The sequence below is a fragment of the Simochromis diagramma genome, unplaced genomic scaffold, assembly GCF_900408965.1.
Source record: "Simochromis diagramma unplaced genomic scaffold, fSimDia1.1 OVJJ01000487.1, whole genome shotgun sequence".
Lineage (NCBI taxonomy): Eukaryota > Metazoa > Chordata > Actinopteri > Cichliformes > Cichlidae > Simochromis > Simochromis diagramma.
The window spans coordinates 1,498,212-1,524,514 of record NW_024387305.1 but is presented as its reverse complement, the minus strand read 5'-3'; the positions used below and the strand labels follow the sequence as shown (position 1 = coordinate 1,524,514).

The window sequence follows — 26,303 nt, the reverse complement described above, 5'->3', positions numbered from 1 at the left end:
AGATACAGTGTGACTGTGTGTGCTTGTATCAGGGCTGACCTGAAGCTTACCTCATTTTTCAGTATAGTGAAATAGAGCAGCTGAAGAGATTTCCCAAATGTAAAAAAAGAAGTTTGGTTTCACACAAGTTCCTTGGAATCTTGAATTTTAACATTGTTCCCTAAATGCGCTTTTAAAGGGAACCAAATGAAGGTTCACATTTTGGTAAAACATTCAGAGTTTGGAAAGGTTACAAAGCAGGATGTTGGTTACCAAGCAACACAGACTCAGTGAAACCACTGTGACAGCAGATGACGCAAATTATGCACTCCAAAGTATTGATCTGACTTTACAGATCAGACAGTTACAGAAATAAGCGGAGTTGGAGACAATGAAAATAATTACATGTGTGCAAAGAAGTCAGCGTTCAACACAAGACTGTGGCTATTCATTTTCCCAATAAAGAACTAATTGTGTGGCTGTTAGCTTCTTTTTTATGACATTTATGGAGATCACCATTAAACAAAAAGAGATTATGCTGTTTTAAATGCACCATTCATATGATTTTAGTTTGTGTGGCTGGCCTGGTGAAGAGCACAGCCATGCATGATTTCAGTGCTTATATACCGTAGTGTATATAAAAGATGAAGGCATGCACGTGAGCATGTAGGCTCCTTCAGGTTTTAAGCAAATGGCCTGCAGTGTCTGAAACGTGGGTTTTGTGGCCTGGGTTTTGTTGTAATAGTAGCTACTCAGCCTGGTCATAGACCTTGTCATGTCAAATCAAATATACTGCCACAGTTGACTTACCATACTGTCTAGCATATCCAACTAAATAAACAGTAATCTATTCATTAAAAAAATGAATTCCTCTGAGTCTGGGCCAATTTTTACAGATGGAACCGCAGCATTCCCTCTGTTCTGTTCTTACCTCTTGCTTCATCCATATTTCCTGCATGCTTATTACCAAGATGGCAAGAAAAAAAGCATACTGCAGTATTGATAACCCACGCTATAGAAAAGTGCTTGACCAGGTTGCATCCAGCAGCACTCCCCTACCCCCATTTTGCCCCCTGGGAGGAGGTAGAGTGCAGTTTGTGTGAAAGGGAACTTGGCCATTTAAAAAATCTGGGGGAGGCCTTGTCTCCTTTCAGTATGTTTCCACACACAGACACTCTTAGGGACGAGCTGATTCACTTTAGATTATTAACAGAGCACTGAATCCTGGCTGCTTTTGTGTATTTGTGTGCGCACGTTCCTACTTTACCAGTCGCACACACATGCACAGTGTGAATGGAAGTGTCTGCAGTGTCACATCGTCCCTTGCATTATTGAGGAAGAGGCACTGTGCCACAGTGCATTCCTGGATGTCACGTTGACATTTGTTTGTGTAAAGGCTTCAGTGCACTGAGCCTAGAATTGGTCTAGTTTGAGATTAATTAATAAATCTGTTAATCAAATTTGACACTCCAATTCACCATTCACGTCTCAGCCCGTGGTTTTCTAGCTCATACATACTTAGTATTCTAATACTACCCATGTAAAGTACATTGTTTTTTTTCTGATAAAGACGCCCTGTACCTTTATTTTGCTTGCTCATTAAGGCAAAATTGTACATTTGTTCTCTTTTCTTTTCTTTTTTTTTAACAGCTTCTGCTTTTTGTTTTTTGTTTGCAGGTCGACACATAACGAGCTGGAAAAGAATAGGTGAGTTGGCAGTGCATCTTTAAAACACATTTCGGATTTAATCAGACCACAGACCACAGACTGCAGGCTCATACATGCCCTACCCACATATATCAAGTCTGTTATGACCTACTTCTTCATTTCCCCTACAAGGTTATGGCCTTTTAAGTAAACGCTTATTTTTCAACAGGTCTTTAAAGATAAAAGTACTTGGGTGGCCCAGTTGGGTTCATGAATTCCTCCTTTTCGTTTCACCTTACCCATTTCCACCTCTAATATGCATAATCCTTCCACCTTTTTGTGTAACAGTGAATCATACGCAGTTTCCTTCTCCACGTTTTTGCATATAACTCTGTGGGTATGTGTGACATAAACTTCTGTCTGAGCTCGTAGTTGATATTCAGTAATGGTTGACCAGTCTAGCAGTCAGAAAAGGGTTAAAATCTAATGAATGAAGTTGCCGTATAACGATATTGGGCATGTTTGAGCCACATTCTTTTGTGGTAAGTTACATCTTACTGAGGTTGTAACATAAGCATTTGTTAGTACTGGCAGGCTTTTTTTCCTTGCACGTTTATGTCTACACCCTCGTCCCGATTGTGGATACGTACTGCTCCGTTCAAGTGATTATATGCCATTTTACTCTGGCACAGCATAGATCCATTCATTTTCCAGATCAAAGTATAGCAGAACTGCACTGGTTAGCAGGGTTATGATTTTACTTTCCAACTTGTTTGTTACTAACAGAGAGGCGTGATTTTTGAAGCTGCATCTCTGGCTAGGCTTAGATCTTTGGACTATCATGTTAATTATTTTAAGCCTATTTTGTTCAGTCAAATAAAATACGGGTGCTTTTCTGTTTGCAGTCCAATGGTTGTGTCCAGTTTGTGTACACGCCTGCAATTTTAGTGTGTAGCAGACATACGTTTGTCCTAGGGTATGATTTAAAAACTTAAAGTGAAATGACATTAAATCAATGTAGTATGTAGAAGCAGCATAAATTTCAGCACTGTATCTGCATCTAAAGTTCCTTATGTTTCTGTACTGAATTACATGTCTGCATTCAAGTTGGTATCTGCAGTGTAGGAAGTGGTGCATTTAACCAGACTTTGGTTTGGGATGGTTTTATTGCTAAGAGCAACAGGACCTTGGAAGCCCTTATCAGACTGAGTTCACTACTAGGGTACTTGCTGGTGTTTATGCTCTTTATTCCATGCAGAGTCAAGCACTAGAGCCTTTTCTTTGACACCATAAATAAGAATGGCCCGACTTGCAGGATTTATGGTAAATATATGAAAAAACGCATGCCTTCCATTTCATTATCTCTGAGCGTGTGGGTACAATGAAAGGATGCGAGAGGCTGGATCCATTCAGTGTAATTACATATCACCTCAGCCTGTTTTTTCTCGCCATTCTCCCTGGCAGCCTTTTCTGAAAGGATGGGAACATTGGAAGGAGAGCCGTCCAGTGATCTAAATATAGACAAGAGTTGATGTCTCATCTTGGTGCTCATATACAAAGCCACACAAGGCCGGCTGGTCGACTAAATGGCCTCAGCAGATTGCAGCACCCATGCGGAGTTGCATTTTTTTCTTTTCTTTCAGCGTTCCACCCCAACAAATACATTTCAAAGGGGAAAAAAAATGTGCCAACTCAGTTGTTTGTTCCTAAAACACAGTGTGAAGGATGGATTTGTTCATTCTTTGGGCTGATCTTGTAGTAAGGCTTGTTTTTATGGCCATGGTCATTCAGAGTAGATTTGTATAAAGCCTATATGTGGGAATCACTGCTAACTATAACAGGAGATGCAGAATAGGTGTACTTTCCTATCCTTTTTGCTCTAATGCTTTTTTTTAAAAGTTTGAATTAGATTTGGTGATCTATTTCTGTGTGAGTTTTGTTTGTCCATTTGCTCCGATGTTTTATACTCCATGCTATCTTCTGTTTGCATCATATATTACTCCTCCAAAAAATGATTACTTCATAAAGTAAGCATCCTAATTGTGTCACAATAATGCTTAGTTTGTATGAACAGGAATCTTCTGACTGTGCTGTTTTTGCTTCCTTTAATTAAATTGCACAGTCTGTAGAATCCCCTGAAAAACAGCCTACTTTCTGCAAAGCACTAAATCACTAGAGATGGTTTGAAGAAGTGCAGAAATAAGCTAACTTGTTTAAATGTTAAAAACGACCGACCATTCATTTGTGCATTAGTTTAGCGTCAGTGTGTTTTCATTCGCAATACGTGCATAATGTCCAGTGAAACTTTCTATCCCATCCCTCCTCTTTTTCCTGGCTGCACTTTGCAGTCTTAGAGAGACATGCAGCAGCAGAGCAGGCCAGGAATAAGCTGTCCTGTACCAAGTCTGGATACTGACACCACTCTTCTCTTCACTCTTGTCTTTGTTTTCAGCTTGACACAGTTAGCTTGGTGTTGCAGCTTAGTAGCAGGCGAATAAGAGACTAATTCACATTTCCATTTGCAAAGAAAGAGAGTAAAAATTGAAATGGTAATCAATCCTTTTAGAGCACACTCAAAGTCAGAATCATTTATAATCCCTCTTTTTGCCAGAAGCTAATCCAATTCCCTTTAAGCACATGCCCCAATGTAAGTCATATGTTTCGAGCATAGTTGTTCATCCAAGTGTGTCAGGCTTATACCATGATCGTGCAACAGAAGCAGCTTTCGTTCCATGTCAGCAGACTTCCAAGTCCTGTAAATTGGAAGCAGCTCCTTTCTGGTCCAGCCTGGGTGGAGCTTTTTCCAACACTTATCAAACTTGTGTATCTACTGCAGGCAAGATGATTTGCATTGCATGGCTACCGCAGCTCTTGATAACCTCTGAGGCTTGTAGACTCAGTGTGACAGCAGAGACGTTAGGACACGGATAAAAGGCACCGAAAGGGGGGGAAAAAATCCCCACACACATTCCAGATGCTTACCGTGGGACCAGATAACGTAGTCATCTGCCGCTTTGATCATGTACCTTCTAACAGCCTTATTTCACCTCCACATGTCACTGCTAAATTACACTCCCTTAGTAGGATTTAACAGTAAAAGGCTTGTATGACTGCATGTTGTGGTTCGACTGCTTTGATCTCACGGCCTTATGGTTATTAGTCATTTTCTTTAAAACGTGTTGATTATAAAGTCAGAGTGCTCAGGTTAGTTGGTGATTTATTGTTGTGCGTTGTGTAAAGCATGTGCATAACATTAAACAATTAAGATGTTTTTTTATGGCTCGGAGTTGAATCTGTAGGGGCTCGAGCAGTTGTGGATTTATTATAGCTAGTAAAAGCTTGTTTTATTGATTAATAATAAAGCCATCAATCAAAAGGTAACAAAACAAGAACCATTGCTTATCATCTGAGTTCCTCCTGAACTGCCACTCATCCATTTTTAATATAGTTCGTTGAGGCCAGGTCTGTAATGCAGTCAGAAAATTTTCCCAGGTAGTAAAACCAATGTTAGCTTTTCTTTTTGATTTGACACGGAGGAGCTGCCTAAGTCCGTTTTTATGCTCGCCATGTGGCTCGTGTCGCGGGTCTCTGGTGACAAGTTTCACATCACATCCTGTGTTGCAAGACACAATCTTTGTGGAACAGTCTTGCACTAATCATGTCGGTTTTTACGGCCATTATAATGGTAATCCTGCACAGAAGCTCGGACACATGCAAATACAAATGTTGGAGTAATTTGAAAAACTTGAGTTTTTGGAAAGAACTTTGCAAAAAAACACTTGCCAACTCTTGGCTTCCGGTTTTGACATCTCCTCCTCCTTATCAGTGTGTATGACGTGATATTGTCTGAGTGGAGAAACCTATCGTTTTGGAGAATACTGCAACGGCTTCTTACAACTTAATTGCAGTTATAAATGGCTCCATCTGTGCAATGATGGCACAGCGGTGAGCAAAGCGACCACTGCACAGGGTATTTTAGCACCTCAAAGAATGAGCTAAACACCTCTGAGAGTGATTCTGTGGATATGTTTATCAGAAACACCCTTAGCCATTAGAGGTTGGCCTGCCTGGCATGTAAGGAGTGTTTGTGAAGTCCTGATTTTTTTTTTTTTTTTTTTTTTTTTTTTGTCTAAACATGTAATGCCTCATTTGCAGTCACCTTTTGTTTGTGTATGTGTGAAGTGTATGAACTTGACATGAACTTGGTCGGATTTACCTTTAGCTGTTATATAAACAACACCTATTATGACAATTTTCAGGCCAATATATAGTCTCCAGCTGATTGGGATCACATATTTCAGAGTTCAAAGAAGGTTTTTATTAATGCAGTTACCTAGTTTAGTCCCTGCTTTTAAAGCCCACTTTCTTTTCAGAATATGCAGACAGTTACTGGCCAACAAAAAAAACTGCTTGATCGATGACAGTCATGTGAAAAAACACCTTTGCTATCTCTGCTGTAAATTTTATCAGGAGGACACCACTGACATTGAAGGTCTTAAAGCAAACTGCAAACATACCAAATCATATTCATCTGCTCATGTCTGGGCATAAATCCAGTCCAAAATGTAAAAAGTGGATAACACGCAATAACACGCATGCATGCGTGACACAAAATTAACTGTGATTCAGCTAGTCACAACAACCCATACAGCAATATTTTTCTTTATGTGTTCAAACTTTTGAAAGCTTTTCTTAATTTTCCAGTAAGTCTAAGCTAAATATCACTATAGAAGGGTGGCACATTTTTTTTTAAATGGCACATTACTTTGTTGCCACTGACTGCCCTCATTCATTTCTGCTCTTTTTAACCAGTGGGCTTAAAACACTGCACTGCTGTTCCAGCCTTTGGGTTGAATGAGCAGTCGAACATGAATAAGCCTGGGTTACTCTGACTGTGTTGATGTTTCTTGAAGAAAGCAATACTGCTTCTCGAGTCCAGGGAGTGCTGCCCATTCTCAGGCCCTGCTGCAGGGTCTAAGACTGGGACCATTTGTTCTGACCAACGTGACGACTTGTAAGCTTTTCTTGGCTCAGAAAAGCAGCTTAAGAGACTTGATCTTTGGTCTGGTGAGCCCAGCTAGAGCATGCACATGTGCTGAGGCATGTCACCTACCCTCTCTCTGAAACCACTCAGACCCAGTTCTGAATAGTCGAGCTAAGCTTTGATTTAGCCAACGATGGTATCTCAGTACAAGGAAGTTATTGAGATGCTGATGGGATGAGTAGAGAGATTGGTCAAACACACCTAATTAAGGGAGCCTTAAGAAGCACGCAAGCCTTATATAAACTCCCAGTGTGTGTACAATGAGCATTTCTGCCCTGTCAGTAGGACATAAGCCTGTACTCAGTTGGCAAACAGTCAATTTGTAGCTCTGGCTAGAAGTCTACCTGCTCTACCGACTAGTGTGGAGGGTTCCCAGCTGCAATGAAGACGTTATTTTCTCTTTTTAAAATTATAGTTCACTCATAACATGGTGAAAGAATCTTCACACTTAAATCGTGCGTTCTGGAATGTGTGTATTGTTTTCAGCCAACTATAAGACAGGCTGAGACGTTTGCATTTCACTTGTGCCACATTGGTAGCATAAGTGAACTATTCTGAGTCAAGTGGAGGGAGACTGGATTAGCCTTTTCTGATTTGCATATCAATCGCACCTGCTGCTGGGTTTCTGAGGGTTCTGACAGTAACGCCTTTTTGTAGTTTGGCGTTCTTAGCAGGCCAGTCACATACATCTTTTCGGGGAGCACTTACCTTTTAACATCAAAAATGTGAAAAATCCACATAAGCCTCCAGATTGTGTTTTTGTTTTTTTTAAATAGACAAATAGAACCTTTTTACTGAGAAGGAAACAACAATGGAACAAAGTACTGTTAAAATCTGAAAAAAAGTTTGCAAACGTTTTTTATCACTGGCGTGCTGCCAATGTAAGCTCAATAACTGTTGTAACTGCTTCTTTAAAAGACTTCCTGGTCAAATGAATGATCAGTTTGAATCATCTTATTACATGGGGTGCTATAATTATCTCACACCTTTATTACTATCTGTAATTTCAGTATCAAATACTGCTTGATTGAAAACAGGTCTGTAAGGTGTCATGGACATAGCATGTTCTGGCAATCCTCACTGGTTTGCCGTCAGATAAGACCGTAGATCTTTGTTTCGTCCCGACACAAATGTTCTGTAGACAGGTGTAAAGAAGACCCATACAGAGGATTAATATGTAGGCACTTGAAGGCTTCCTCATCACTCACATCTTGTCTCGGCTCTTCTGACCCTTAACCCCTTGTCTGGGCTTCTTCTTGTTGTGCCTTTATCCTGCAAGAGTACATCTACACAGCACTCTGTGGAAGGATGGTGTGACCAAAAGGAATAAAGCTGAATGGATATAGAAGCTTAGTCAGCAGGTTTAAGCCATCAAACAGTCCCCTCTCTGACTCAAAACCTGGTTTAATTTTCACTGATTAAAATAGAAACATTTTCTTTTTATTAGTTTGTAGGTGTTCGGTCTTGTTAGAGTACAGGCTGTTCACACAGTCTGTACCATAATACTCTGCAAAATGTTCCTCCTACACATTGGGTTTTTTGACCTGTGCCATTAACAAAACTGTGTGGGGCTGCTTGATTAGGCCACTTTGGAGAAAATGGGTGAAGCTGGGGTTACATAATGTTCCAGGAAGAAATGTTCCTGCGTCCCTTCCTTTTTCCTGAAGAAGCTTGTTAAATGATCTGTCTGGTGACTTAGGATAGAAAGAGGTAAAAGGGGATGCTAGCTGAAAGTGCAAGACACTCAGTTAGGCTAAATCTGACTATTGCTTCTATTTTTAGCCTCACAGCTGGGGAAAAAGGGGGAAAACACCGCTGTCTTCTGACCAATCACAGAGGTTAATTTTTCACCAATGAGAGCAGTGTGATGGAGATGCGTAGGGGAAAAAAAAGTCTCCACCCTTTACTGCCTCGTGTACTTTCTCATCATCAAACCTGCACTGAAAGTCATATGAGATGCACATGTTTAAAACTAATGCATAACTTCTGTAGAATTGCATGCCACTAGCTGGATTGAGTGACTTTAAGTAAATTTAGAGAGAGAATCGTGTACATTTTGCGCATTAAAGGTCGATGTAGAGCATTTGGCTGACATGCCTTCCCCCACTCTCTATTGGATGTATTAAAGCACATGAACAACTAAGGGGGTTGTTGTTTGACAGGACCCAACCTGCCCCCAGAGCCAACATCTGGTTGGATGTCCCTGACTTTACACTAGGCCCATTTTTGGAGAAAAGCCATACTGGAGTTTTAATCCAAAGCTTTTGCCCTCACCCCTTCACTGACAGAAGGCTGAAGGGAAACTGAGGGTTGCCGATGGGTCAGTGACCGTGTGTGCCATTGTGTCCGCAAGCTGAAGAGCAGACAAATGGAAAAAGAGGTTGCTCCCTAAAAGAAGAAATGAATGTGTTTTGAGTAGTGTAGGTATACAGTCACATGATCTGATCTGTGGGATTTAGGCCATTTGCCAAAGACACATGTATTGGTAGTATTTTAGATCAGGTGGTATCACTCTTTTAAAGTGCCCTGCCCTCCATCTCTCGTCACCTCCGACCCGTCAATTACAACCCCCATTCCTCCTTTGCCCTCCAACTCTGGCTCTGTTTCTGTGGCCATCTTTTTTTGTTCAGGCCATCTATTTGTCAGTTTCCTTCTTTCTGTTTCTCTCTCTCTCGTCCAACCTTTGTCAGTGGACCAGATTAAAAGGCAGTGTGCACGTGTGAACTAATCCGTGCGTTAGTGATGGGTTTCAGCCCCAGAGTCTCTTGGCCCAGCCACACAAAGAGCGCATCGCCCTCTCTCTATTCCAGCACGCTCTGCACGTGTGTGTATTTGTGCGTGAGCACGTGTTTATGTCTGTGGTTGCTGCTCGAAAAGGGTAAATTGACGCATTTTTGCTTTCATCCCAGTTCTCTCAAAGTGATTTGTTTTGTATCATCTGTTTTCATTCGTTTCAGCCTGTCCTCCATCTCTCCTTTGCCATGTGTCATGAATGTGTTTCAGCAAGTTTAGCATGACACCAGCTGTGGCCTGGTCAACTGGGTTCTATTTTATTTACCAGTTGTGTCCTTTAGATTTGTGGCAGGGATTCTGCAGGTCTACAGTGATTTCTTTCTTTATTTTATTTTTTTTAAACTTCCATTTGCATTTTATTGCCCTCGGTTTCCAGTCTCGTTTTAGCTCCGAATTCATATCCATATATACATTTTTATTGTGAGCTTACTGCCATTGGAAAAAATGGTCTCTCTTTTCCACACACTGAATCTCTTTTTTGGGATTGAGGTCAAAACTGCCTGAATGCTCAGTAGTTTCATTCCCACCCACCCACATGTGGCAATGCATTTTCACACCCTTTGCATTTTTTATTTTTTATTTTTTTGTTTTGTTGTGTTCCCTGTCATCTAACCAGACTGTCCTCATTTGGCATAGTTTGTGTAGCGTACCAATACTTTTTAATTATTATTTAACTCCTTAGCCAAGAAGGATCCTGCTGTATGTGGAAATGTGACGCAATCCCTTTCTGTTTATCAAATGCAGTAAAAATCTGTGAAAAATCACATTTGCGCGTAAGGCACTGACCATGTAAGAAACTTTTCTAGTTAGATATATATCAGTACACTCAAAATTCTGTTCCTTGTGGCAGCTGTGCTTTTTTTATATATTCCCTGTCTTGTGAAAAAGAAACTCCTCCAGATTTTCCTGCTATTAAAACTTAAAGTGACTTTATGAGCCCTCACCTACTGTCACTGTCCAACTGGGCAAACAAACTTTTCTAATACTAACGGGCTAAGATCAGTTAGAGTTACTTCATATTTTTCTAATGATTTTGGCTGTCATAATGCGTCAGAGATTATTGGCATGCTGTGATTTATTTATTTATTTTTGTCTACATTTACATAACAATAATGATCACCCAGAGAGAAAGTTGGAAGCAACATAGACGGTGTGCACCCTCCTGGATAACAGACCACAAGAACAACATAGCTCCTTTCCCAACAGCTTATTCGCTGGTTAACAGAAAAATAACTTACAAATCCAAATATTAATTCAGTTAACTAATATTCAGGTTCAGCTCTTGATGCCACATGTGCATGCAATATGTATGTTCATGATGAATTTTGGGCTAAGGATGTGGTTTTTTTTTTTTTTTTTTTTTTTTTTTAAAGAACTTCTGCCATCACTAAGCGCAGTTGAATTCCACGTAGACCGCCGCTCGTTTGTGCCCATGGCCAGTTTCTGGGCAGATTACACAGGCAGAACCCTCCCCTTCCCCCCTCACTCTTTATATCCCTCACCCTTGCTATCTCACTCTGACTCTCTACATTCATCCCATCTGTCCATGTTTCATAGAGGAGATGAGGAAGGCATCAGGCTTTCAGAAAGAAAGAAAGGAGAAAAAAAGCCTACAGTTGCTTCAGAGCAAGGATTGCTCTAATCTTGTGCGTGCCATGTTCGTGTAGAAATGTGGCGAACAAGCGCACGCATCAGCGATGGATAAAATATAACTTTCACGGATCTTAATTTGTCAGTTGTGCAGCTTTTTAGCTTTGTTATAATCTCACAATCATATAGCTTTCAAAAATTAGTGGCACCCGTGCATTGTCAGTAGCTGTTAATGACTTCGTAGCACGTCATGGACGAGCCATGGGCAAATGTTTGAACCATCTGTAAAATCATGAATCAACACAAGTTTTTTATTTTAGTTGTTTTACATTTAAGTAAAACCTTAAATGTAAGCTCATCTCCATCTGCACTTCTCATTTCCTTAACTTGCCATTTATAGCTCAGATAATAAACCTGTAATTGGCTAAAGCACATACAGCAGGCTCCAGTTTTGCAGCCAGGCTGGTGCCTCTTTGATTACTGTTCCAGTAGTTAAACTAGTAAATACTGGTATTTCGTAAGGTGCCCTGTTCTGTAGGGTCAGACATCTGACCTTGGCTTCAGCTTGACAGCAGCCATGTGAGAGGGACAGATGATCCCACCTGAACAAACAAAAAAAAGAGAGAAAGCCATAGATGGCATAATAGACAGAGAGTACTAGAAGAGGTAACTTTAGCAGAAAACACAACCGTGGCCTTTGTAGTAAAACCCAACAAAGAAAGGTGGTGAACAAACACGGAGAACAGCAGAGAACTGTTGTTCCCTTTCTGTTTTGTGTGTATCTGTTTGTATAACATTAGAAATGCTCGTGCTGTTGAGCTACGCAGGACACAGTTATTAATGTACTTGTTAATGTGATATATTGTTTATATCTATTCATTTTTAAGGTAAACTCCAATATATCAGTAACATATACAGGTGACCGTAGTGTCAATAATCGACCTAACTGACTGCTCCAGTGGTGGTGATGACATTTACCACTGTTTGGACACCTTGTTCCTCTGCTGTGTAACATCAGTTAAGCACTGGGCAAATGTTCAAAACTAGTAAAATGAAGGGCTAAAAGACAGTTAATTATTGATAATGAAAAGTTATTTGTTTCTTTTACACAAAGAAAGGAATAAATTACAAAAAACCTAAATGAACAGACAGGAAAATGATCTGTACCTGCATCAGGCTTTGGCTAAAGTGTTACAATCTTTGCATTAGTTGTTTAAAACTGTTCAGGTCTTATAGTTACACCAAAAGTATCATGGGACAAATGTAGGTACTTCCATTTGATTAGCGCCCTGTTCATTTATATTACATGTCACCATCTGTGGTGTGGACCACGGTGCCACATGTGGTTTCACTCTGTATCCTCTGTGAGAAGGAGCCTTGCGTGTGATTTGCCGTAGTGGCTGGGCTGGGTGGCTTAAGCAGTAAGCATCTCACATTTGCTATTTTTAACCACGAAGTAATGGATTTGGAATGTTCTGGAAAATAATGTCCAAAGCACAGGAAGGAAAAAAAAACATCTATGGCTACATTTTTTTTTGTTTGTTTGTTTCGATTTAATTGCACTCCCCCTCAAAATAGATCATTTACTGTTGAAGTTGATGTAGCTCCTCAATGAACATGGCTTAGTCTACTTTAAATGAGGCTTTGCATTATAAAATACTGTAATCACTTCAGTAATCGTTGACATCATGTGAATCACGATTTGCTTTAAATGAGTCTTGACACCGCAGATGGAGGAAGGAACAAAAGAATTGCCTCTAAGTCATATTCTTCCCCCTCCCTAATAGGGTGTTTAATGATGTCTTAATTTCCTTTCTTATGTCACGTTAAAAGATTTGCCACTGAGACAGTCAGTGGTGACGTGTAATTAGTGTAATAACTGAGCGAAGGGTCACATCCTCTCCCTCCACATGCACTAGAACTAGGTCAGATTTTGTGTGTGTGTCTGTCTCTGTATGTGTGTTAAATGGGTTTCAGAGAGTGGGGAATTTGCAAAAGAGAAGTGCATTGACTGGTATCTGGGCTGGAAATCTGAGACTTCCTTTAAAAGCATGTACAATAATTATGTCAGACAACGTAGATGGCCCGAGAAGTGATCCATTATTTACGTATTCACAAGTTTAGAATCTAGGGCAGCTACATTTTCCCCTCCATAAGTCACACTTTGAGTAACTGTGTTGGTTCCAGAGGACTTTAAATGAGAAATAATCAAAACCAAAAGTGTGCCTTTGAGATGTCATATTATAACTCTTTGCATTCAGGTGTTCAGTCCTTGAAGATCCTAGTTAAAGATGTGAACATTTAAGGTTTCATTAAAGATTCCTGTGTTTATTGAGGAATCCATGTGGTTAATACAAAGCCTGTTATTTAATTCACATGCCAGTCTCTGCTGGAACTGAGGATGTGTTTAAATGAGAATTTTTACTTGCAGATCATAGTCATAATATCTTCACACTTCTCTCATACATTGTTGAAGACACTGCAGTTCTGATTTCCTCACATTTCACTTGTCGTGTTAATCGTGTGGGAATAACAGCAACATGTCAGAATACGTAGGAAAGCATGGATGCGCTGCAGTGTTTGTGCCCTTCATTGCTGTTCCAAAGGCAAGCCTTTTCTGCACGTGTGTTCCTGCATGGATGATACAAGAAAAAGGGAGGCGAGTGCTGAGCTGCTGTACATAGGATGTGCGTAGGTTCTGTCAGAGTAATGGTGGGCAGCTCTTCCATACCAACGGGGAGCGCTTCAAAGTGGTTCTTTAAAAAGAACTCTGCTTCAGTCACATTGGAGGCAGTTTGACGCATTTTGACAACATGCGAAACAGCTAGAGGCATATAAGGAGAGCAGTGCAGAATTTTAAAGTATAAATTCTCATCTTATCAATCATGAATTTAATTGTTCATTTGCAACGATGAGAAGCATTTAAATTACACTCGGAAGTGTTGTTAGCCCTTATACATAAAAGGGAAGTCTGTATTAAACTGAACTAAAGAAAGTACCAAAAAAAGAAATGTGATTATTAGAATAAAAAGGCAATGTTGTGCACGTGACTCACAGAGAACAGATTTTGAGGGGTGCATATGAAAGAAAGGTGCAGTGCAGTGACCCAGGGCTGCCGGGCGGCTCGGTCACATGCCAAAGCCAAAAGGCAGAGCTCGTGCTTGCCTGCTTACCCATCTGGGGTCCTTCAGGAACACAAGACACAGTTCATACACCCAGACTTCCAAGCATGACAAACTTGCATGCATACATTCCATGGAAGTGCATCAGTGTCTCCTGAGGAAAAGGAAAGGCTGGCTTTCTAAGTGTTTAACCTGTAAGCTTTGTCTTTTAGGATTCATCATGGGAGTGCATTCATATAAATGTGCATATGCATTAGAGGATATATATTTCTTGTTGTTGTTGATGATTTTTATGAGAGAGTGTGGGGGGGAAAACTCACTACCTAACTGTCAGTTCTCAGAAATTTCCCTCTACTGAACAGAACTAGGCTGTTTTGCTTACTGTCACTGAGTGATCTGTCCTCTGCGTGACAGTTGGTAGCACAGGTCCTGGTAGCCACGGGTAGCCATCTAATCCGCCACAGATGGAGAACTCTTCATTCAACCTACATCGCCATGCCATTCATTAAACTCTGGAAGTGCAAAGTAGGGAATTATTTTCTTCACTGGTTTTAGTCTACTTAGACATTTTGTCACTTAACAGATATCTGGAAAGATTCCCAGTCACACAGTAGATCTTGTTAGTCATTGTTCATCTGTTGTTTGATGAATGAGATGATTATTTTTTGTTCAATTGGATTTATTAATATCATAGCTTGATTAGTCCATGTAACAAAAACAAGCACTCACTCAGTCTTCTGTACAGATATGGAAGCCTTGACTTTATGTTCATCTCACCTTAACATTATAAAATCTTCTTTAAAAATATTACTCACACATACAAAAAAATGAACTCAACAAGTGGTCATTCCTCTCAGGAGAGCTATTTAAACCCCATGATCTTTGACCAGTGATTGCATATTAATGATCAAGTAACTGACCTCACAGCCAATTATAAGGTTGGGGAAACCTGCAGTCAGCTGAGACTGAAGAAGTCACTTGGATGAGTGACGAAACATTTCTCTCACAGAAAACGCTACGTCCAGATGAACAGAATCAACTTCTTGTTATTTAACTCCACTGAAATTGACTCCACATCAGTCACCACTGAATCAGCCTGTGATCCTGTGATGTCATATCCTTTAACCAAATACGGTATGTTTAAGCAGTCCTTAGCATTAGCAGCAGAGGACATGAAGTTATGGGGCTACACAGTAAATCCATAGCTGTTTATGTAACTGGCACTGGCCTTTTCTAAGAACTCTGGAAACAGAAGGCTCTATTGCTGGTTACATAGCTACAACAGGGTGGAGGTGATACTGCCTGCAGCAAGCAGGTATTTATGGTCACAAGCCTGCACTCATATTGTAAGCTGTAAATGGCCTAAGCTCTTTGGCTGCTGGTCTACATGATAAACAAGCCTTTTTTAGGGATTAGAGACCTGCTCTGTTAGGCATCAACAGTAGCCAGGAACTTATGACCTTTTAGCCTCTAAGTAAGACAGTTATACTTTATCTAGATTGACACAGTGATGTAGAGGTCTTTCTGTGTGGCTCAAGCCACATTATTGTACCCTTCTTCAAGACCAGCCTCTTCAACAGGGCTGGTCATTGCAATCAGGATTGGAAATAAGTTGATGACACTGACATTCAAAGGTCATTTAGCTGCGAATTGAACACCTTGTGCAGGGACTGCACCATATGTACATCTGCTGCCTGGTGTTCGAGTTAATGCTGGTGACTAACATGGTGAATGTGTCTGACATTATCTTTGCTTGCCTGTAGCTTTAGGGACATACTGCACAATCATTTTTGACACACTGCCCTGTTGAGGATAACACCTCCAGTTTGGCTTCCTATTACCAGCCTGTCCAATGTGATAGTGAAGAATTACACAATAATAACCCTTCTCAGTTTTGATTTTCACAGTTACATACTGCTCTTCTGACGCTCCTTGTTATGCTTTTTGGACTTCTTTGCCATTTATAGTTATCGGAGTGCTACACAGTAAAGCATGTCATCCACCCAGAGATAAGAACGCATGCCACACAGGCGTTTCACATGCCTGTCTATCAAGAAGAGGCACAGAGAGGGTTTTGAACGCTACTAGCGATTACTGTAGCTCGTGTTGAGTACATTACCAAAGGTGGTTATAAAAAGGTCAGAAGCAGGAAAGGACAGTGATAAAATAGGTGACAAACTGTTTATCATCATCATAATCTCTTCCTTTGGTGTTTGAGGTTTTATGCTGTTTAAGAAAAAAATTGATTTAGCAGCCAGACCAGTGACAAACTGGTTTACATGCCGAGAAGCACAAGTTCAGTAATATCCAGTGATAGAAATGTGGTGATAGTGGTCAACAGAACAGTTCATGGTTTGTTTTGGTTTTTTGTTTTTTTTGGGGGGGGGTCCATGTCAGTGGGTCAGGATGAGAGAAGGATGGAAGGAGTAGAGGAGTGGTTTTAAGTGGAGGGTTATCTGGGGTTGTCTGCTAAGATATTTACATTTATCTCTCTGGGACTGGAGGAGAAAGCTGTGGTGTCCGATGTCTGGAGTTTGTTAACTAAATGCCTAACAAGCCAGACAGACAGACCCACACATCAGCACTGTGTCCCACTCTGCCCTCACCGCTTCTTTACCAGACAGCCGATGGCCATCTGTGGAAAAAAATGCTTGCATATAGACTAGGAAAAAGCAGTGAATGAGACGTCCTTACAAGTGGAAAAAGAGATAAGGTTTTAGAATGAGACTTGTGTGTACATGCATGAGGTTGGTGTAACGCAAATTAATATTTGTGCCAGCTCTTCAGCAACAGCTCCCTGATAAATAATATATTGGCATATCAGCAGAGCTGAAAACACACTACGTGCATAGCTCAGTTGATTTCAAAATGGTTGGACTGCAAACATGGCAAATTACGCTTAATGCCTTATTTCCACATAATCCAGTAATAATCCTGATTATAGCTTTTAACAAAATACACTGAACTCTAATCACTCTCAGAAATATTCGGCCATGTTGTGCTTTGTTGTACGTCCTCGACGTCTCCCTGGTGCAGCTGCGTGTATCGCTCAAGGCTGCTGTAAACGAGTAGCATGTGAATAAGTGACAACTGATGTATGTGCAGACGAGGGTTTGAGATGAGACACGCAGATATACATTACGCAGATAAAGAGAAAAGGGGGGGGCTCTGCTTTGTCCTGTGAATAGAACTGATTAAATGGACAGATGTCCTGATAGTCATCATGCAAACTCCCAGAATAAAAGGCTGTGTGTGTCTGTGTGTTGTGACTTCCTAACTTTTACTCACGCAGCCTGAATCAGGGCTCCTCCTAGTTCCCTCCCCAAACATGCAGTGTTTGTTGAAGCACACACTCACGCACACATTACTGGCATAATGGCTGTAATGGCTTGCTCTTATGTTCTTATCAACACCATCCACACTGACCCCCACCCCTACACATATCCACACAGACAGATATACTCTATGCAGCACTTACATGTATCCAACAGTCTTAAAGAGCATAGCAGAGAGCTGTCTAGCCCATCTTGCAACTTGGTGCAGTGAAGCCCTGCTCTGGTCCCTTGAGTTTGCCTCCTGTAAGCGTCCCAAGAGATCGTTTCTGAGTCTTGGTTGCTCCACTACGTCTACTGCCTCCTAATGTCTCTCCACCTTTCCCTCCAGGCTAGCTGAAAGACAGCCCCTGCTAATGGAGCAGTGATTGTGTTATAGCCACAATTATCTCTTTTTACCTCTCAACTCGGGTCCATTAGCAGGATAGATAGTACCTGGGGCTTGTCTTCAGTCACAGAATAAGGTACTGTCAGGATGATGGACTACATGAGCTGAGAGAGGTCCTGGAAATGCCATTATACCACCACCATGCCTTTTATCGCCAGATGAAACTTATTGTAATGTAGACGAGACAAGTATCCATACCTAGATATATTAAATACATGCAGATGATAAACCTCCTCGTTGTTGACCCATAATTTTGAGATGATCAAGACTCAAGCCAAATCTGTCACGGGTGGAGGCCAGCACCCCAAAGACAACAGAATACTGCCTACATCTAGCTACTGAAGCAAGGGTGTTACAGACGAAATAATAATTTAAATCGAATAATTTAAATAGCTTGACATCACAAGTAAAGAGAGATGCCATATTTTATTTGTTAGGGTGCACTGCTCCTCTAAGAGCCTTTAGACCTTTGATACATAGTTACAATGGACTACACATTCAATGCTTTGTTTAAAGAACTCTCCCAATCTGCATGAACTTGCCTGAGGCTATTGAACAAGACAAACAACTACCACACTGTATTTCATGTTTTGCTGTACACACAGCCGCCCTGCCCTATTGTTCCTTTTTTATTTATCTAATTATGCTTTTGTTTCCTCTTTGTTACTTTTTCCTTTGTAGACGAGCTCACCTGCGGCTGTGTCTGGAGCGATTGAAGGCCCTCATACCCCTAGGACCTGACTGCAGCCGTCACACTACCTTGGGCCTGCTCAACAAAGCCAAAGCACACATAAAGGTACATATGATTACCCAGCTCTTAGCTAAAGCTGGTCCTGTTTTTTTTTTTGTTTTTTTTTTTTTTGTTTTTTTTTGTTTTTTTGATAAACACAACAAAGAAACTGCAAGCTTTAATGATAATGATATTAATGAAGATGCCTTTCTGAAGGTTTTTAAACTGAGTGGTTACCAGCTGACTATGAAAACCTTATTATTCATTTGGTCAGAAAAAAAATGAGGAAAAGAAAGGGTGCAAATTACCAAAGACTCACAAGTTGGTGCCTCATGATTGGGTTAAAAATATGCAAAGAGAGATTTTTCAAAGGTTAATGAGCATCAGTGCTCATGCAGAGCCAGTCCTGTTGGTGTCCTCTGAGAACCAGCCCCCATTTAGACAGATTTCTGAATGAGATGTTAGATAGTGTTGTGTGGCAAAGGATTTCAGTTGAACTTGCCTGAGAACGGTCAGTCCGTTAAGTATTTGGCCCCAGTAATTTGATGTTGTCTTGGGTTCAACATCAGGCTTCTTGTGGTGTAACTGGTTCTAGACTGGGCACTCAATTACGGATCAGTGGGAAAAAGGTATTCAAAGCAGGTGCCAGAAAGGACCTTTTTCCATTTGGAGATGCACTTAAAATTAAGCCTGAAACCCACTGCTATTTTCTGGGACATATTTTCTTTAAGCATTGGCTCAGAAAGACGTCTGCTGTTTGAAGAATGCCACGATCATGAAGGAAAATACACCATCACACACTTTCACCTGCAAAGGGCCTCAGAAAATGACCGAATATTCACCTGATGCAAAATTCTGTTCAGAACTTGTGGACTGGAGAACTTCTCCCCCCCCAAAGAAAACAAGGCTTTGTGCCAGTTATTCAAATGAAGGGTTGTTAGATAGATCACTGAATAATTTGAAAGGTGAAAGTATTAGGACATGGTGTGTCATGTCATTCGTCACACATGAAAAAATATTTTGCTTGGAAAGACCAAACTCGTGTTTACCTTTATGATAAAATGAATCCACAGTAATTGTGCAGGCAGTGTAACACTTCACACTTTGTTATCCACTTTAAAAGCAGGCATGTGACTGCCTGAGAGTGAGCAGTCTGTAAGGGGAAAGCGAGGCATAGCATGCACTCACGTAACAGACAGGACATGTACAAAGGCGATATTGTTGTTGAGGTGGGCCTCCGCCAGCTCTGCCGCTCGCACTTCTGCTGCTGCTGTCAACTTGAGTCTCTTCATCGCTTATTGATGGCCTATTGTTTTGGTCTGTCGCTGGGAGTCACGCTCATTAATGTTGGCACCCATGACATAAGGCTGCAAGGTTACATCACAATGTGGCTGTATCGGGCCCTGCCACGGCCTTCATTTGTATCATAATGGTGCAAGGCGTAAACAAGCCGACACGGTGTAAACAAGACAGGTGAGGAAAATCATTTAGGGGTGTCGTCGCTGACAGCAGGAAAATCCGAGGGGACAAACTTGTTTAATTTGCTGAATACTAAAGAGCTTCTGGGGCATTGTCCATGTGTTTGTAGTTTCACACCCTTTTATGGAGGCTCGATGGCTGTGAATTCTCTGGACAATTACCTTTTCTGTTCTCACATGGGCTCAATCTGACACCAGAGTTTGTGGGGAGCTGGCGGAGTAAAGCCCGTTTAATCTGAGCCCATTGATTCAGACATTTGTGTTCTCACATGAATGTATGAAAAAGGCCTGTTTCTTTGCTGGCTATTCATTTGTCTAACCTCTTTTCTCAGCATTATTTTTATGAGGCTTTCCTCTTGCTTACACACTTAACCCCCCTGTGCGTTCTCCAGGATACTGGCAAGCCTTGAAAAGCAATGAATTCATTTACAAGCTAGTAAGACTTCAGAAAGTATTAACAAGGATCGAGTTTCTTTTGCAAAGCAGCTGAATGTCTTTCTTCCTCCCCGTCATAGACAGTAAAGTTTTTTTATAACTAATGATCCCTACAAGTCATGAATATGATTATTTAGCACAACACAATGTCTATAATGTCTTTTGGTGAAGACTCCTCTCCTCTTCTCTTTCACCTGACCAGAAACTTGAAGAGGCAGACAGGAAGAGCCAGTACCAGCTGGAGTCTCTGGAGCGCGAGCAGAGGCACCTTCAGCGTCAGCTGGAGTTGCTGAGTGGAGGCAGTGGTGCTGCAGCCCAGAACAGCCCAGGGGAGGGAGAGAGGATACGCATGGACAGTGTGGGCTCCACCCTCTGCTCCGACCGCTCTGACTCTGATCAAGGTATGTAAGGTGGCATGCATGATTTTTAATTAAGCATCTACACGGCCATCAAAACATGTTTTCACACATGGACTTGGTACAATCTCAGGAGAATTTATTTTTTCTTTACATGTAGCACGCAGCAGAACCTACTCTGTGGTTTAAGCAAAGGAGCCTGGATAAAATGTGCACCATGCGTGACGCCCGTTTGTTAGGGATAAATTCACAAGGGTATTAGCTGCGCTCCGCTATCTGCCATCACAAGGACTTTACAATAGGGGGCCAGCAGGTTAAAAAACAGCTCATTTCTAGTATGAGTACACTGGACATTTGTGCTCTCACATGCACCTCTGTCATGACTGCAGTGCATGTGTGAAAACAGCTAGAGCCTCCAGCTGCTGTCGGTCTAATTTTATAGCACTGAGGTTGGGTTGGTCAGAGCTCCTCTGAGACTGCATGTCGAGGTGCTGATGAAGGACATCAGATTTAAAATGCAAAATGTTTCCTGAACTGAAGCAAAACCAACATGGTGTCTGTTTGTTTGTAATGATGTCAAGTATGAGGGACATGTTTTCCTTTGTATTTTATGTTAAAATGACTCTAACCTAACAGAGAAGCATTAAAGCCATCATTAGTGTATACTGTGTCATCCTGGTTGTGAGATGACAATTTTAACCACTGAAAATGAAACTGACTACAATCTCCTTTCTTTTCATATTCCGTATTTTTGTTTTCATAAAGTGCTGTGGCACAAGCCAGATACTGTGTAAGATACTGTGTCATCATACAGTACAGCATGTTGCTGTATAAGTAAGGCTTTTCTCTAAGATATTGTATCTTTAAAAAACCCCAAAACAAACAAATTTCTGGCACCGCTTTTATCCAAAGGAGAAAACAACATAGCAAACAATATAAAATGTAGGAAGTTTCTTAAAATATCCAGAAATAAAGTATCAGCAGAGAATAGTTTTCTTAATAATCCTCAATAAAAGTGGAAATATGTTAAATTGATCTGTTCTTCTCCCCTTTCATCATTTTTCCATCCTACAGAGGAGATTGAGGTGGACGTGGAAAGCACGGAGTTCTCCCATGGAGAGCTGGACAGTGTGAGCACAGCCAGCACCAGCGACCTGGACGACCACAGCAGCCTCCAGAGCATGGCCAGTGATGAGGGCTACTCCTCCTGCAGCGTCAAACTTGCCTTCTCCTCCTAGAGCCCCGCCCCACCGACGTGACCATCACATTCCTGCCAAACTCGCCTGCCCTCCCATCTGTTATATCCATCCAGCCATGCCTATGAAACACACACATCCAGTCTCATCTCCGATGACTGGCACGCACCCAGCTAATAGTGTTCCCCCTTTGCTCCCAGCCTTTTTTTTTTTTTTTTTTTTTTTGCCCCACGCTTCCCCTCCACGCTGCTCAACCCACTTTCGGAGGCGTTCCAGTGAGAGCTCTTTCTCGCCTCTGAACTTTGAACCGCTCCGACCAACACTGACACCAGGGACCCAGACACAGACTGCCAATTGGTTCAAATCTTATTTTAAAAGGAGGAGCAGAGACGTAGACATCATCTTGAAGTTTGAAGCCACAACATAAAATTAACTGTTGATTTTTATCTGCTATTTCCACATACCTTTAAAATCCCCAAATGTTTCAAATTACGCAGCCCCAAATATGACTAAAATGCTCTTTAATTAATATAATTGTCTGTTTGGTTCTGTCTAATGTGGGTGTTTGCCTATATTTTATTATTCTGGTGTTGGGTCTGGCTAAATCTGGACTGGATTGAGGCTGAACTTCGCCATATCTACACAGCTCGTCCCCGCACCCCTTAATTTCTTCCTCGTCTTATCGAGGTTTTTCTTTTCTTTTCATATTACCTGTGCTCTACACCACAGAAGCTCTGACCCTTGAATTGGTGCTATTGTGAAATAAACCCACCAACCAACCAATGGGGGAAGCAGATCAGATCCACCACTAAGCTTTTAAAGCGAACAAAGCGCATCTGTCGTGATTGTTTCCGACCACACACGGAGGAAAACAAGCCACAAAAATGGAGGGAAAAAAATAAGAAAACATTCCTGTCGGATGTGGGTGCTCAGTGCATTTTCAAAGAGTGGAAATTGTAACTTTATGTGTGTATGTGTGTGCGTGTGTTTTGTTTTGGTTTCTTTCCCCTCGACAAGCAGCTACTACAAGCTATCCTGCACTTATCTACTTTAGAGCTGTCCATAGAAATGGCACAAACCAAGAAGGAAGAAACACACACACACAAAAACAACAGCAACAAGGGAAAAAAAATCCAAACTACAAGCTTTGGAACAGATGTCCAACTTCTCTCCAGCAGTAACAAGCAATAACTCGTGTAGTTTTTTGTTTCGTCAGTTTCAACTCCTTCCCGTTTTTTGTTTGTTTTTTTCTCCCTCAAGACTCATGTGACCGTCCACATGTTTTTTTTTTTTTTTTTTTTGTACATACAGATAGCTTAATAAATAAAACTTTAAAAATGAGTTCAAAAAAAGTAGTGCTTACAGATAGAACTATTGCCTCTGTTGCTGTTTGACCTGTGTTTATTGTGCATTTTTAAATTGAAAGTTTAGAACAATTTTTATCCTCCGATAAAATTTGCTGATGGAAACGTTCAAACGCTACCCTCTCTATCCCCGCTCCCCGCCCCGAGGAGGTAAAAGGAACGATATCCTCGATAGAAACAGTAGAACCACTTTCCATCCAGTTGTAAACAGCGATCTAAAATGGCATTTGTTGGAAAATGCAGACTTTGTTTGTCACTGTTTTGTTTTGTTTTTGTTTTTTTTTTAATCAATTAGACAGTTTTTATTCTCTTGTTTGTGAATGGCGGTTTAAGTAAAAAGAAAAAAAAAATATTATATGGCATTCCAATGGTGGTCAGGTGATCTGTGGAGGGGAAGTTTGAAGTGTTGGAAAAAGAAAACGGGTTGCATGATGTCAATGTACTCCATCCCTACTCCACCGGCATTAAGAATTGCACTTCGGCTGCAGTTCGCTTTGTTTTTCTTTACCACTGTCGTGTTGCGCTGCCAACCATTATTTTGTGTGTGAGAGAAAAAAAACTCAGAATATGATGAATATTTATTCTGCAATCCCTCAAAGAACACGCAATGGGGAGAAGGTTAACTTATTTTGTTTCTGTCTTATTTTACTCTTCTCTTTGATGTTTATTCCTCACTCCTTATTTTAAAAAAAATGTATATTTTATGGATTATTGTTAAGGTTTTTTTTTTTCTTTCTATTTTTTGCCGGGTGGGTGGGAGAGGGGTTAAGAAAATGTAGCCATTTTTTTTTTTTTTTTGTTTTCATTTTTTTGCTGTTTTATTCAATGGACACTTGAAATGTAATTGGCCCTAAGCTGCTCCTAGTGCTGAGCCTCGCCTGTTTAGAGTCACCAGCCTTGTTCAGGGCTGACTCCCCAGCCACACACCAGGCCTGTGAGGAGCATCACAGACCTGAAACAGCAGCACAGGCTGAACCTTTATACCCATTCTGCTGTCGCAAGGTGAAATGCTCTCGACTTTGTTTCCGGGTCTGTGCTGAGGGGAGCTAATTCTGCACAAGACTCACCCATAGCCAAGACTTTACTGGCAAATATTGAGCCGGCTGCTATGAAATAAAAGGGGTCTAAAACTCCGCTTTCCTCTATTAGGAGGATTGTAGTCTCTATTAGACTTGTTTTAGTTGACAAAATGTGTCTTACATTTACAACTCCTCCGACTGAGGATTTAAAGAAATAAAAACACAAAAGAACAAAACCTTCGGTTTCTCTGATGGACATCGTTACGGTGTAGAGTTCGACATGTACGCTCTTTGCGGAGCTCTGTTGAGGTTGTTGGACTTGGCACTAAATCAGAAAGTCACCACTTTTGGTGCTCAGATATTTAAAAAAAAAAAAAAAAGCCAAAACCACCTCAGAACACCTCAGTGTCCTCTCTCTTTATCTCTTTCTCTCTCTCTGTGGAGGACAGTTTACATTTATTCTGCCCCGTTTTAAGTTATTACCTTTATCTGATCTTTGTTTCTGCTTTCTTCTTATGTTGGTTTTATGAAACTGCACTGCTGACACGACAAAGGTCTCAGTGTTCTGCGACAAATGAATTTCTCTTCTTGTTCAGACCTCGATCAGTTCTTTGCAGTGTTTTAACCTGCTCACACAGTACACAATGTTGTGTTTTACTATGATGGGACAAACTGAGTGTTTATCACAAAATGTGTGTCATTTTGTCCCACGTTGTAAAATGCTGAGATGCGAGATGATTCCAGGACGGGTTAAAAACAAAAACAACACTAAAAGAACTGGTTTTACTGAGGCCAGGTCTGTCCTCACTCATGTGAGTCTACTATGTGTGTGTGCATGGGTGTATGTATGTGTGTGATCTCTGTGTTCTTACTAAAGCTGAGCTTTAGAAAGGCACCTAGTCCATGACTAGTCTGCACAGATGTCAGAGGCCTGTTTGCCACTTTGATACTCAGTAAATATCACACTTCTGAAGGCTGTTTGTCATTTTAAAAAAAAGACAAGCTCTCCAGCGTAAGATGCAAAAACAAAAGATGTTCAGTCCAGTGCAGAATAGTCCTGGATCAGCTGATTGAGAGGTCTGACAAAACATTTCTGGCCATGCTGCAAAATTCATTAGCATATCCTCATCACAAAGTTGTATTTTTACCTCTGTGTTTAAGGTTTCAGTGGTGGTTAGGGGACAGCTTGGCCAGAAGTGCACCAGCCCCGTGAAGTGGAAGTTGCAGTGTCCTTTGTAAAACCCCACTCCACTCTGGTGTCAGTCTCTCTCAGGGGGTTGATTTGAGCAAACGGGTCCACGAAGTCAAGTTAGCCCAACCAAACAAGCAGTCCCAAGTGCAGTAGGGAGCCCTCCTGTTGTTCTGAACCTGTGGCCATCCTTTGTAAAACATGCACTCTGATGACGATTCTAGCTGTGTAAGTTGATGATGCAATACTTAAAATAAAAACACCAAGATTTTCAAACCTGAAGGACTGAACCGAGCTTTTAATACCGTGAAGTGTGTCACTGCTGAATGTATTGTAAAGCAAATGGCTTACGCCAAGTTAAATACAAGTTAAATACAAGTCACCTGTTAATCACATGATTCCCATTTACCAAATGTGCACAAATCTTGACAAAGCAGCAATTTTTTTTTCCACAAGTGATGTGTCATTTTCATAATGAAAGAGTGTCTCTTAGATGTGACTAAGAACATAAATGTCTGAAGCCCTTTATTGGGTGGCTCGATGAATCACAGGAGTCAGAAGATAATTGTAGCAGCTCATAAAAACGAAAAGGTCTTCTACTAAAAAGCATTTCTTTTAGATTTCTCTAATTTTTATCTCTC

The 26,303-nt window shown here is 41.0% G+C and overlaps 1 protein-coding gene across 2 annotated transcripts in view; it reads left to right on the top strand.

Annotated features, from left to right (window-relative positions):
* Nucleotides 1-25,944, top strand: part of mxi1 (max interactor 1, dimerization protein) — a 30,879-nt gene extending 4,935 nt beyond the window's left edge. For both annotated transcript variants that reach the window (XM_040004486.1, XM_040004487.1), the window contains exons 3-6: nt 1,657-1,686; nt 18,577-18,691; nt 20,741-20,939; nt 21,969-25,944. In XM_040004486.1, coding sequence (XP_039860420.1) covers nt 1,657-1,686; nt 18,577-18,691; nt 20,741-20,939; nt 21,969-22,132 — 508 coding nt within the window. In that variant the 3' untranslated portion in view covers nt 22,133-25,944. The remainder of the gene's footprint in view (nt 1-1,656; nt 1,687-18,576; nt 18,692-20,740; nt 20,940-21,968) is intronic.
* The last annotated feature ends 359 nt before the right edge of the window (nt 25,945-26,303 follow it).